Genomic DNA, 11,542 nt, shown 5'->3' on the forward strand with positions numbered 1-11,542 from the left:
TCTGAGCAAAATGGTGACCTGATTAGCTGTTCTGTGCTTCTCAAGCTTAATGGAATAAAGAAATCTCTACTTCAAAAACAGATCAGAGTTGATGACAGGTAAGGTATCTATGCATAAAATGCTACCTCAAAGTAAGTTTCTGTCTATTCTGGTATGGAGAGATGGACAAAACAAATGAACAAGCAATAATTCTCGACAAAAAGCTTTGACATCTACACAGGTTACCAGAAAAAAAAAAACCCATCTAAATCACTCAACATCCCTTTTTCCATGCTGTCATTGGTTTGAAGTTTTGCCAAGAACTGATGAGCTAAGCTCCAGTGTTTTGGCATGGTTCCTACAGATGGATGCCGCTCCTAATGCCAACCACTTCGCTGAATGCACCAGGTGCTTTTTCCATATCAGCACCAGTGAAGCTGCCAAACTCACAAGACAGGACAACCCTCTCAGTGGAAGCATAGAATTGAAAGGTATGAAAGCACAATAGAACAGGAGCAAGTGTCTTGCTGAAGAGGTAAAAAACAGATTTCAAAAGCATGAACAAAATGCAAAAACCAATCAACTGGGATGCTATTAATTAATGGATCAACCCAAATTAGCAAGTGCTTACATGTCCCCTTGGCTGCTAATCACATGTGCAATCATTTCCATAGCAACTGTTTGGTACTTAAATCATTATAGCTGCTTCTTTTGGCCATGCTGGAACACTGTCTTGAAGGATTTGGTCAAATAAATTCACTGCAAGGGGTTACTTTTTAAGTCTGGTACTTATTCTATTAGTCTGTTTTGCTGAACCACTAAGTTCCAGAGAAGCAATCAATCCAACACTGTCAAGTAATGGAGAAGAGAAACATGACAAGCTTCCTCAGTTTCCATCTACAAAATTTGTGAGACATTGGTTGGCCTAGGGCTATAGAAGCCACTTGCTCAAGGTGCCATGACAAACTTCAAAACCACCTGGTTGCAAAGTAAGCTTAACCCACACAGCCTTGATAATGCCTATGTTAAAAAAAAACCTTAATGAGAACATGTCATTTGCAAATTCTAAAATCTTAGACTAGATGTCTTAGCAATTTATGATGAAAAATGCTAGTACTTGCTTTAAATCCATTCAACTTGACAAAGTGAAAGCAGATGTGAAGCATGCAAGCATATAATCAGCTACAGTGGCTTTTGTAATCACAGATGGGGAGAATTGGCTGTGTGGTACCTTGGGCAAGTGTCATCTACTATAGCCTTGGGCCAACCAATGCCTTGTGAGTAGATTTGGTAGATGGAAACTGAAAAGTCCATTGCATATATACATGTGTGTGTGTGTGTGTATGTATATGTGTTTGTCCCAACAAACATCGCTTGACAACCTATGCTGGTGTTTACCTCCTTGTAACTTAGCAGTACGGCAAAAGAGACCGATAGAATAAGTCCTGGGGTCCATTTGCTGACTAAATGTGGTGCTCCAGCATGGACACAGTCAAATGACTGAAACAAGTAAAAAATAATGAATTTTAGAAAATAGAATGAAAAATGAAAATGGATGGTTGACTAAGAGAGACTTGCTGCACAGAATATAATTCAAGAGGCAGGACACTGGAGCAGATGAAGGTTATAGATATATATAACTACACTATACTTGCTAGGTATTAGAAGTTAAGAAAAATAAGCTAAGGGTTCATCTTGTCCAATTTAAGCATTCAGGATCTATACTTAGCTGTATAGTTGTATGTGTTATTAGGGAGCTTGTTTCGAGGTATGTGATTCAAGGTTCAATTTCAATGTGAGGACACTGTCAACTAGTGCCTTCTGCAAGAGCCAGCTGACCAATGCCTGATGAGTGAAATTTGGTAGATGGAAACTGGAAGAAACCTGCCATGTGTGGTAAAGAAGCTTGCTTGCTTCCTAACCATGTTGTCACAGGCTCAACCTCACTGTGGAACGTAGGGAAAGTGTCTATAGCTTGAGCTGATTTAGTAAATGGAAACTGGAAGGAGCCCATCATGTTTATGTGTGAACCCTAGTCTTGAAATGTGATGGCTGTAAACGAGCATCGTTTGTTCATTTTCAGTCATCATCATCATCGTTTAACGTCTGTTCTCCATGCTAGCATGGGTTGGATGGTTCGACCGGAGATCTGGGAAGTCAGAAGGCTGCACCAGGCTCCAGTCTTATCTGGCAATGTTTCTACAGCTGGATGCCCTTCCTAACGCCAACCACTCCGTTAGTGTAGTGGGTGCCTTTTACGTGCCACCTGCACAGGTGCCAGGCGAGGCTCTCCATGAAAAACATGTCAGACCTTGCCTGAAACAGGTGTGGGTCAGTAACAGGAAGGGCATCAAGCCACAAAAAACTACCTCAACAAATTCCATCCAATCTATACAAGCACGGAACTGACTTTATATAATCCCGTTTTCTCAACATATGTACACAAAAATCCATGTCTTGTTTGCAATCCTTCACAAAAGGATGTCCAGTTATTAAACTTCTTGTTTGGAAAATCAAGTTGATGGAAATATAATACTTGGAAACAATGGTTTGTAATGGAAAGCACATCTAGCCAATAAGAAAAAACACTTGCCACAAAGTTTCCTTGTAACTCACGACAATAGCAGAATGTGGATATCAAAAAATATTTCACTTTACTGTGCACATAGCTTTGGGCTCAGTCCCACTGTATAGTATCCTGGGCAAGTGTCTTTTACTATAGCCCTGGGGTGACCAATGTCTTCAGTGGCTTTGGTAGACAGACACTGAAAGAAGTCCATTTACACACATGAGAGATGTATGTATATGCACGAGTGTGTATCTCCTCATCATGATATCGCAAGAGTTGTAAACAAGTGCCACTTAATAATTTCCAGTATTCAGCAAAAACATGCCTGGCCATGGGTAAATAGATCCTTGCTTAGGAACAGGTGAAGGTTGGAATTTAGAAGTGAATCCAACCATAGAAAATCCGCCTCAAATTCCAATCTATGCAAGCATAGGAAAGGAGATATGAAAATAAATTTTTAAAATCCTCATTAGATGGAACTGAAGGTTTTGAAAAGGAGAACACGGTAAAAGAAAGCCATTCCTGTAGACTAACTAAAATATTCTTTTCCAATATCTTTGAAAAATTGCTCATATTTGACTAAACATGAGAACACTAATAACTAACTCAGGACTCGTGTTGGGAAAACTAACAAATGGTAACTAGACTGTCAAACATGCACTAGTAAACTAATTGTATAACTATGCTTGTGTGTGTATGTGTTTATATTTAAAAAAAAATGAAAAATTACTTCACAAAAAAAAATTTATTGCATAAATATTGGCTCAAATGGCACCTGAGAATGTTGTAAGTAGAAGAGATTAGGTAAAAAAGACAATAACAAAAGATGTTTAAGAGGAAATATTTGCATATTATCCTGAAATAAAATATAATTATAGGCAGAAGAATCAATCAGCAGACAACATGGTTTGCGGTGACTTGTAATGGAATCCTTCGAAACAAATATAACAGCAGCATGTAATCTCTGTCACTGTAGCACCAGAGAGAACGTATTTGATCAGTACACATCTAGGTCTTTTGTTTATAGCATTAGTTATTCTTGTCAGAGGAGAAGGGAGCATAAAAAGAGAGAATGAAAGGACAGAAGAAGGGTATTTAGGATCCATTAGGTTGCTGCAAGCAGAATTTCTTAATGAGTTTCTTAGATGTTTGTGCTGGAAGTTAAGCTATGTACTTAGAAACATTTCCTATGGACGATAGATGGGCCAGATTCGTCATATTCTTGCTTGCTAATCCACATCTGTTGGAAGGTGGACAGAGAAGCCAAGATGGAACCACCAATCCATACAGAGTATTTACGTTCAGGTGGAGCAATGATCTTAATCTTCATAGTAGGTGGTGCAAGGGCACTGATTTCCTTCTGCATACGGTCAGCAATACCTGGGTACATTGTGGAACCACCGGACAATACAGTGTTGGCATACAGATCTTTCCTAATATCGACATCACATTTCATGATTGAGTTGTAAGTGGTTTCATGAACACCAGCAGATTCCATACCAATGAAAGAAGGTTGGAACATAGCTTCTGGGGCTCGGAATCTTTCGTTGCCAATGGTGATGACTTGTCCGTCAGGTAATTCATAACTCTTTTCCAAAGATGAAGAGGAGGCTGCAGTCTGCATTTCCTGTTCGAAGTCTAGAGCAACATAACAGAGCTTCTCTTTGATGTCACGAACAATTTCCCTCTCAGCAGTAGTGGTGAAAGAGTAGCCACGTTCGGTCAAGATTTTCATCAGGTAATCTGTCAAGTCACGACCAGCAAGATCAAGACGCATGATAGCATGAGGCAAGGCGTAACCTTCATAGATGGGGACGGTGTGGGTGACACCATCACCTGAATCAAGAACAATACCTGTGGTACGACCGGAAGCATATAGGGACAATACAGCTTGAATAGCCACATACATGGCAGGAGTGTTGAAGGTTTCGAACATAATTTGGGTCATCTTTTCTCTGTTGGCTTTGGGGTTAAGAGGAGCCTCAGTCAACAAGACAGGGTGCTCTTCGGGTGCAACTCTCAACTCGTTGTAGAATGTATGATGCCAGATCTTTTCCATATCATCCCAGTTGGTAACAATACCGTGTTCAATGGGGTACTTCAAGGTAAGAATACCTCTCTTGCTTTGAGCTTCATCTCCGACGTAACTGTCCTTTTGTCCCATTCCAACCATCACACCCTACAAAGAAAAGTAAAAAGTGTCAGTATTCAAAGGCATTGAGAATGTTTTATTAAAAATATAAGGAAGAGTAACATCAAAACAATGAGGTTAGAATACGTCTAATGCACAGAAAGTATTTCTAGAATTAATCAGCTTTAGCAATTTAACTGCAAGCGCGTCAGGAGAGTTGTTTAAAGATCCATCCAACGTTACATGTTTTCGTCTACCAAATGTAAACCAAAGACGACATAGATCTAATGCACGAGGTAGAATTCCCTTCCCATACATACCAAGTACTAGAGTCGAACCTGCGTATAGTTTTCGCTGAAAAAAGGACCAGATAGCCTCTAATTGGCTAGTTTTGTTGGAAACAGCCAAGCCTCTACCCTACAAATCATGTATCGTAAAAGGAGGAAGGGATGAATTAAGATCCTTCAAAGTGACAAGCCTTAGATTATGTAGAGTGTGCTCATTCAGAAATGATGTGATTGCGCAACATCTCGATCGGTTAGCTTTTTGTGGACTAAATCACAAAAACGAACTTAGGACTGAAGTTCCACTTGGACCATCAGTTTGCAATTGAACATTCTGGAATGCAAACATACATCTATCTATCATACATGAACAATCACTGTACAACCCATTTGTGAAGTCAACAATTCATTGATCATGTACAAGTCTATTGTAAGATGGACAACATTCTTTAGAACTTTATTCAGTGTTATCTGATCACAAAAGGCGTGTAGTTTTCGCTTTTAGTCGACTTAGCTGTCGGGATTTAAGCTCAGGTTGAGGATGTTAACGAGGCGGCATCGTTTTGCAGTCAAGGACACAGCTGACGTCAAACGAAATTTTAGACAAGGAGAATTGATATCAGACGGAAGGGGGAAAAAAAAAAAAACGGCGACAAATCAGAAACGGACTTTTTTGCTATGGGACACGAGTACACAAAATACTTTTGTGTTGCACGAAGTATACCAGAAATATAAACCGGCAAAATAGCCATGTAGATTCTCAAACCACGACACAATGGCAATCGGTTGTCAAAGTAAATTTTTACTGTTACATCCATCTTTTGCAACGGACATAAAATTCTAACTCAAAAGTTAAGGAGCGACAGAAAGTTTTGAAGTTTTTCCGAGATAAATTAAATTCCTAACAATACAATTCAAAAGAGATTGTTTGCTTTAAAACTTTATGGATGGAGATAGGGTAGGTGGGGAGGAAGCGCACGAAATTTGATCTACCAATGAACATGCAGCGACACCCCCCTCTCTCTCTGCCACTATACAAAACAGGAACAGAACCACTGCTGAAGCAGCAGCTACAAATGAATGAGGAGGTGGTAGGGGCGGTGGTTGGTAGAATTGGTTCAAAGAATAACGGGGTGGTACCGTAAGCCCACCACTACTCCGTACAGACAAGAATGCCAAATTCGAACTTGCTGCAGGTTGAATGATCGTGTTATACACTATAAAAAAAATTACCGATCAAGGAAAAATGGCAATTTGTGATGCTCATGCCTTTGAAAGAAAGCGGTAAGCATTTAGTAGGCGTAGTCTGCGATTCCAGACTAATTTCGATTGGAGTTAATTTACACTGAACCACCCCTTCCTTCCAGTTAAGACCGCGCTCATGAATTTTGAGAACTATGAGCTGTGGAGCGAGAATTCATAGATGTAACCCTAACAAAATGAAGCCGATGGCAAAGACAATTTATCGGAAAGTTCTAAATAGAGTTCGGGAAAGGGGGAAGTAATAATTTTGAAAGATTTAAAAATCTTAAATGTGAACGATTCCAAACAGCAATTCGAATAGCATCAATTCCAATGTTAGGTGGCGAAATGTGAAATCAAATTCTTCAGAGCAAGAACAGGCTCGTAACAAGACTCGATCGACTACATCCAAGATCGTGGATTGATTGTCATTATCACCAAAATTCACGTTAACTATTTAAATGAACCTTAAATTTAGGAATGGAAATTACGAAAACTAATTATTATTTAAAATTAGGGAATACAATTCGTCGACAGTTTGTTGAATAAGGGGGCGGGGAAATTGAAAGGATTTTGTAACGATATCGCGCTTAAGAGAAGTAGTGCCAACCGAGAACTGAAACCCAGTAATTTATTCTCGGCTCAGAGGAAAAATTCAGTTTTATTCCACTATCAACCACTGGCAATCCTTCGTTTTAACTCGACGATTCAATGACAATAAGTCGGTTGTTTCCGTGACAACTCGACAATTCGCTTCGGATATCTTCGTGACCTCCTCGACAGCTGCTGTGACAGCTACTAAAATGGGAGGAGGAGTAGAAAGCTAACGGTTTGTGTGTGCGTGCTTATTCTTGTCTTTGTGGGTGCGCACGAGTGTATGTATGTACGTGCTTCTGTTCTTATACATGTGTGGTGGACTATATATATATATATATATATATATATATATATCTCAGAAGAAATGAGGTACTCAGAAAATGGGATGGTTTATATTAACAGACAGTTATTTGTATATTACATTTTTTTTTATACATCATATAACTTAGATCATGTATTAGCGCTTTCTCCCATTCTCGTGGGGTTTTCAAATCAAACTAAGTTCCTGTGTGAAAAGTTTTGACCATTTTATAGCGGTATTGAGTTTGTGTGTATGTATGTATATATATACAGATATATACATACATATATACACATACATAATGCTTGACACTAGTTCCGTCCCCGGACCGAAGTGCAGCGACACTGCTGCCAGGGACGAAGATTATAACCGATTGCTGGAAGGCATATATAATGCTTTGCAAGGTCATTCAACAGTGAACCCGTGCTCATTTTGTAGACCCCCCCCCCCAACGACCCTGCGGACCACAAGAACACAATGAAGGGATTGTGGGGCCACGTAAAGACGAAATATCGCAACATGCATGGCACATCAGATGCGGTATCTTCAACGTGTCTGTTCGAGTTTAGTTGTCGACGATACAGAAACAATGCTTTTATGAATTTCATAAAATGCGCCATGCAGTACTGTCTAATTTAAAATTTAAGAATATTTTTTATGAAATTCATAAAATGCTTTGTAAAGCCCCTCCTTTTCTCTTAGTGGTTAAAAAATAAAAAAATACATGGACTAGCAGTGCAGAAACCGATTCTGTTTTCTGCTTGGGAATTTGTGGATAAAGCCGGTAAGAACAAGGCTTTTTGCTGGCATAATTTCGTTATATCTATATTTTACACACTCACAGATAGAAACAGACAAGAACAAGCACGCACACAACCCATTAGCTTTCTCCTCCTCCCATTTTAGTTGCTGTCATCAGCTTTCAAGGAGGTCACGAAGATATCCGAAATAAATTGTTGAGTTATCACGAAAACAACCAACTTCTTATCATTGAATCGTGGAGCTAATCCGAAAGCTTGCCCAACCACTATTAGTACGACACTTGGGCGTTTATTCTTTCGTACAAGTGATGTATGTTACACATATCTCCCCAGGTGTAGAGTTAAGTCATTGACAGTAAAGATTAGTCCTCAACTTTGACACTGAACCTAAAGAGTTCTAAAAAAGTTTTAAATCAATCGATCGATCTGTCAGATCAAGTAAAAATGCATACTCAAACTTATTTCAAATGGCATTAATATCATGGATCCAATAACTTATTAAAACTATAACAATTTCATTATTCAGACGTATGACGTAGTCTTAAAATGTGGAGAGCGATAGAAATACGGTCTCCTCTTTAGAAATTGTAAGCACAGAATCATTAACCATCGAATGTTCATAGCATGAACCATCATCAATTAGATTCAATATACTGTCATTGATATACAGAAGAAAAAAACCTTAAAATATATATTGTGAAAGGTGATCGAGGACTATCTAATCTAATGTGCCGCTTCTGTTTGTTCTAAGACGGTAAAAAAAATTAAATTGATGTTCACATCATTCATAAAGAGGAATTAGAAAATGCTTTTAATTTCTTAATGTGAAAAAACAAAAAAAAAACCGTCACATCACGGATTTAATTTGCATTTTTAACGCAAGTCTATTGTAAGGGGAGCAACTTTTAAGTTGTAGTTTTATCTAAGCAGGTCTGCATTTTGTCGATTTGGGCTGTTCAGCACAAGAGGATATTTGTCACATATTAAGGGCAAAAAGTTCATGATTCGGTCTCGTTTGAGATAAAGAGACATTTACTGACAAAAAAACCGGCAGGCAGTACGTTAGCCAAGCGAGCGAGCAGCTGGCGGGGGTCGGTGGTGAAAAAAAAAAAAAAAATCTTTCGTTACACATCAGAGCACGCAGTCAGCTTTCTATAAAACGAGGTGGAGGGGGGGAGTTAAGGTGAGGGTGTTATAGACTGAAATGAGCGAATAGCAAACAGCCGGTGGGTGCCACTTTGAATGGGAGGAAGAGTGCGTGCGCGAATGTGTGTGTGCGCACGTGGGGGGAGGGTTAGTGGTAATGAATGTAGAAGCGAAGCGGAGCTTAATTTCCTTTGTTCGATAAAAAAGGTAGTTTCATATTATAATGAAAAATAAGACGCAGGAAACATTTTTGAACCCTACATTCAACCGGGCTGGTTTTTAAGGCATTTTCTGATTTACGTACACTACTTTACAAAAAGAAAAAGCCTTCACTTTTTTTTTTTTTGGTTTTCAAAATTTTCATTTGCAAAAAGTGGAATTGAATTCTAAACCGAGATGGGTGAGATTAAGATAAACCTTAAATACTAATGCAGCGGCAAGCTAAGGCGGTCCTGCATAAATTAAGCTACGAGCCCCTCGACGTTTTAATTTAATCGTAACGAAAGGTTTTCTTCATAGTCCGTCTCGCACCGTGCAGATTCGCAATCCCCCCCACCACCACCACCGAAAAATTTAACTGCGATAATTATTTGGTAATTGAGAATTATTTTTTTCGTGTGTTTGCGGGAGGATGTACAACTGTAACGTCCACTTCAAATATATATGACGAAATTAAAATCAAGAAATGAAAAGAAAAAAATATCGCATGAAGGACGGGGTGCCAAGATTACAGGAAAATGTGAAAATCAAGTTTTTTTTTTTTTTGTGGTGTAGAGTCCTGATATCAAAAATATAAAAATCCGAATGAGGACAAAAAGGAAAAATTCCGGCCGGTTAAACGCCGTGTTTCAATCCGAACTCCGCCCTCCGTCTAAACTGCATTTATTACAGAAATAAAGAGAATTCCTTAACCTCAAGTAGCATTATAATTAAATTAAAGAATCACAGCTTCAATATAAATTTACTTATAAGTAAATGTGTGTGTGCGATTATTAAATCCAAATTTACTCAATGCAGTGAGATGGGAGAATTAAGAGTTTTTTTTGTTTTTTTTTTCATTTTTTTATAAAAGAAAAGCCTTGAAAATGTTTTCAATAAACTATGGGAATTGTCAAAATTAGGTTTTCCCTTTGACCGGTTAGTGAATAGAAATAAAAAGCACACACACGAAAAAAAAAAAAAAAATCTAATAATTCATGTTTAGAAGAACAGGTTTAGTGGCTTATATTAAGCATGTATATTATATAGACACCCACAATGCGAACCGATTCATTGAAAATCTTACCGGCGCGAGATTAAGCAAAGTGAATCCGAATCGAATTATTTAAGATAAAGTTGCGCTAATCCAGTGTAAGCGTAGTAATTTAAAATTAAATTTAAGACATCGAATTTTTATATTTTAAGTACAGGAAAAAAAAAATCTGTGTTAATTGCTGAGAATGGATATAAAAAAATTTCAATAGTAAATTAAATACCTGATGTCTGGGACGACCAACAATGGAAGGGAAGACAGCTCTGGGGGCATCGTCGCCGGCAAAACCAGCTTTGCACATACCAGATCCATTGTCAATTACGAGAGCTGCGACTTCATCATCCATGGTGTATTAATATTTGTTTTAAAATGCCCGAAAAAGAATTGGAAAAAACCGGAGAAGGCTTGAACTTTTTATGCTCTTGTCAAAAATAGGTACTGCCTTTGAAATGCAGGAGAAATGGCGCGAGCAAGATTTGGCGATGTGGTCGCTGCAAGAGAGCGCTACAGACTGACTTGAGTGACGTCTCCTCAGACTCTAAAACGATATTTCCTTTATATGGAAGTTGAATTCTCGTGATATTTAGCCAATGGGGTGGGGGCAATGAGACAAGGCAGTTAGGGACATCATTCAAAGTAATTAATGAATTTATATGTGTCCCTGAATATTTTTTTTTTTATATACATAAATTTATAAATATATATATTTAGGTATATGCAAATATATCATAAATATATTTAATTTTTAACATGCATAAATGTATGGAAATAACAATAAGTAAAAAAAATAGAACAAAATATCAATGACAGATGATAGCAAGAGGGGGAGGGGAGAGATGGAGACGTGATGTCGGATAGAGGAGTAAACCGGGGGGGGGGGTGATGATGAATTTGTGAGAACAGTAGTAGAATTAAAGTTGCTTCATATAGCACCCAGATGCTAAGAATTTTTAGTATATGCTAACTGAAACAAGAATATTCATAGTAGCTGCCATTCTGCCAACGTGTATGTCTTATCATTTTTTTTTTTTTTTTTTTGAAATATTTATTCAACCACCGAGGTCGAATCTCATTTTTGTTTTTAAAGTTTCCCTTCCCTCCTCCCTTATGTTCTTTTCTAGGACCCGTCATTTTTATTTTTTTAATTTTAAGGAAATAACTTCGGTGACAAATACAGATTATATGATCCCTCTCTCTCTATATATATAATATAAACTTTAAAGTGGAAAGAATATACACATGACAGCCATCTTAGCAGCTATTTAAGATAAACTGATCAA

General features: G+C 38.0%; 1 protein-coding gene across 1 annotated transcript; it reads right to left on the reverse strand.

Moving 5' to 3' along the window:
- Positions 1-3,375: 3,375 nt before the first annotated feature.
- LOC115214120 (actin, cytoplasmic) lies at positions 3,376-10,808 on the reverse strand. The gene is made up of 2 exons (XM_029783182.2): positions 10,486-10,808; positions 3,376-4,727 (listed from the first exon to the last, which is right to left on the reverse strand). The coding sequence occupies exons 1-2, from the start codon at positions 10,606-10,608 to the stop codon at positions 3,723-3,725; spliced, it is 1,128 nt and encodes a 375-aa protein (XP_029639042.1). The 5' UTR covers positions 10,609-10,808; the 3' UTR covers positions 3,376-3,722.
- Positions 10,809-11,542: the final 734 nt, after the last annotated feature.

This window comes from Octopus sinensis, linkage group LG7 (assembly GCF_006345805.1).
Source record: "Octopus sinensis linkage group LG7, ASM634580v1, whole genome shotgun sequence".
Taxonomy (NCBI): Eukaryota; Metazoa; Mollusca; class Cephalopoda; order Octopoda; family Octopodidae; genus Octopus; species Octopus sinensis.

What these genes read in the sequence shown, in the direction of transcription:
- LOC115214120 (XM_029783182.2), bottom strand. Translation starts at nt 10,608, where the DNA reads ATGGATGATGAAGTCGCAGCTCTCGTAATTGACAATGGATCTGGTATG. An exon ending in TTGGTCGTCCCAGACATCAG is followed by an intron (nt 4,728 to 10,485) that starts GTATTTAATTTA and finishes TTTTCTTTGTAG; the next exon opens with GGTGTGATGGTTGGAATGGG.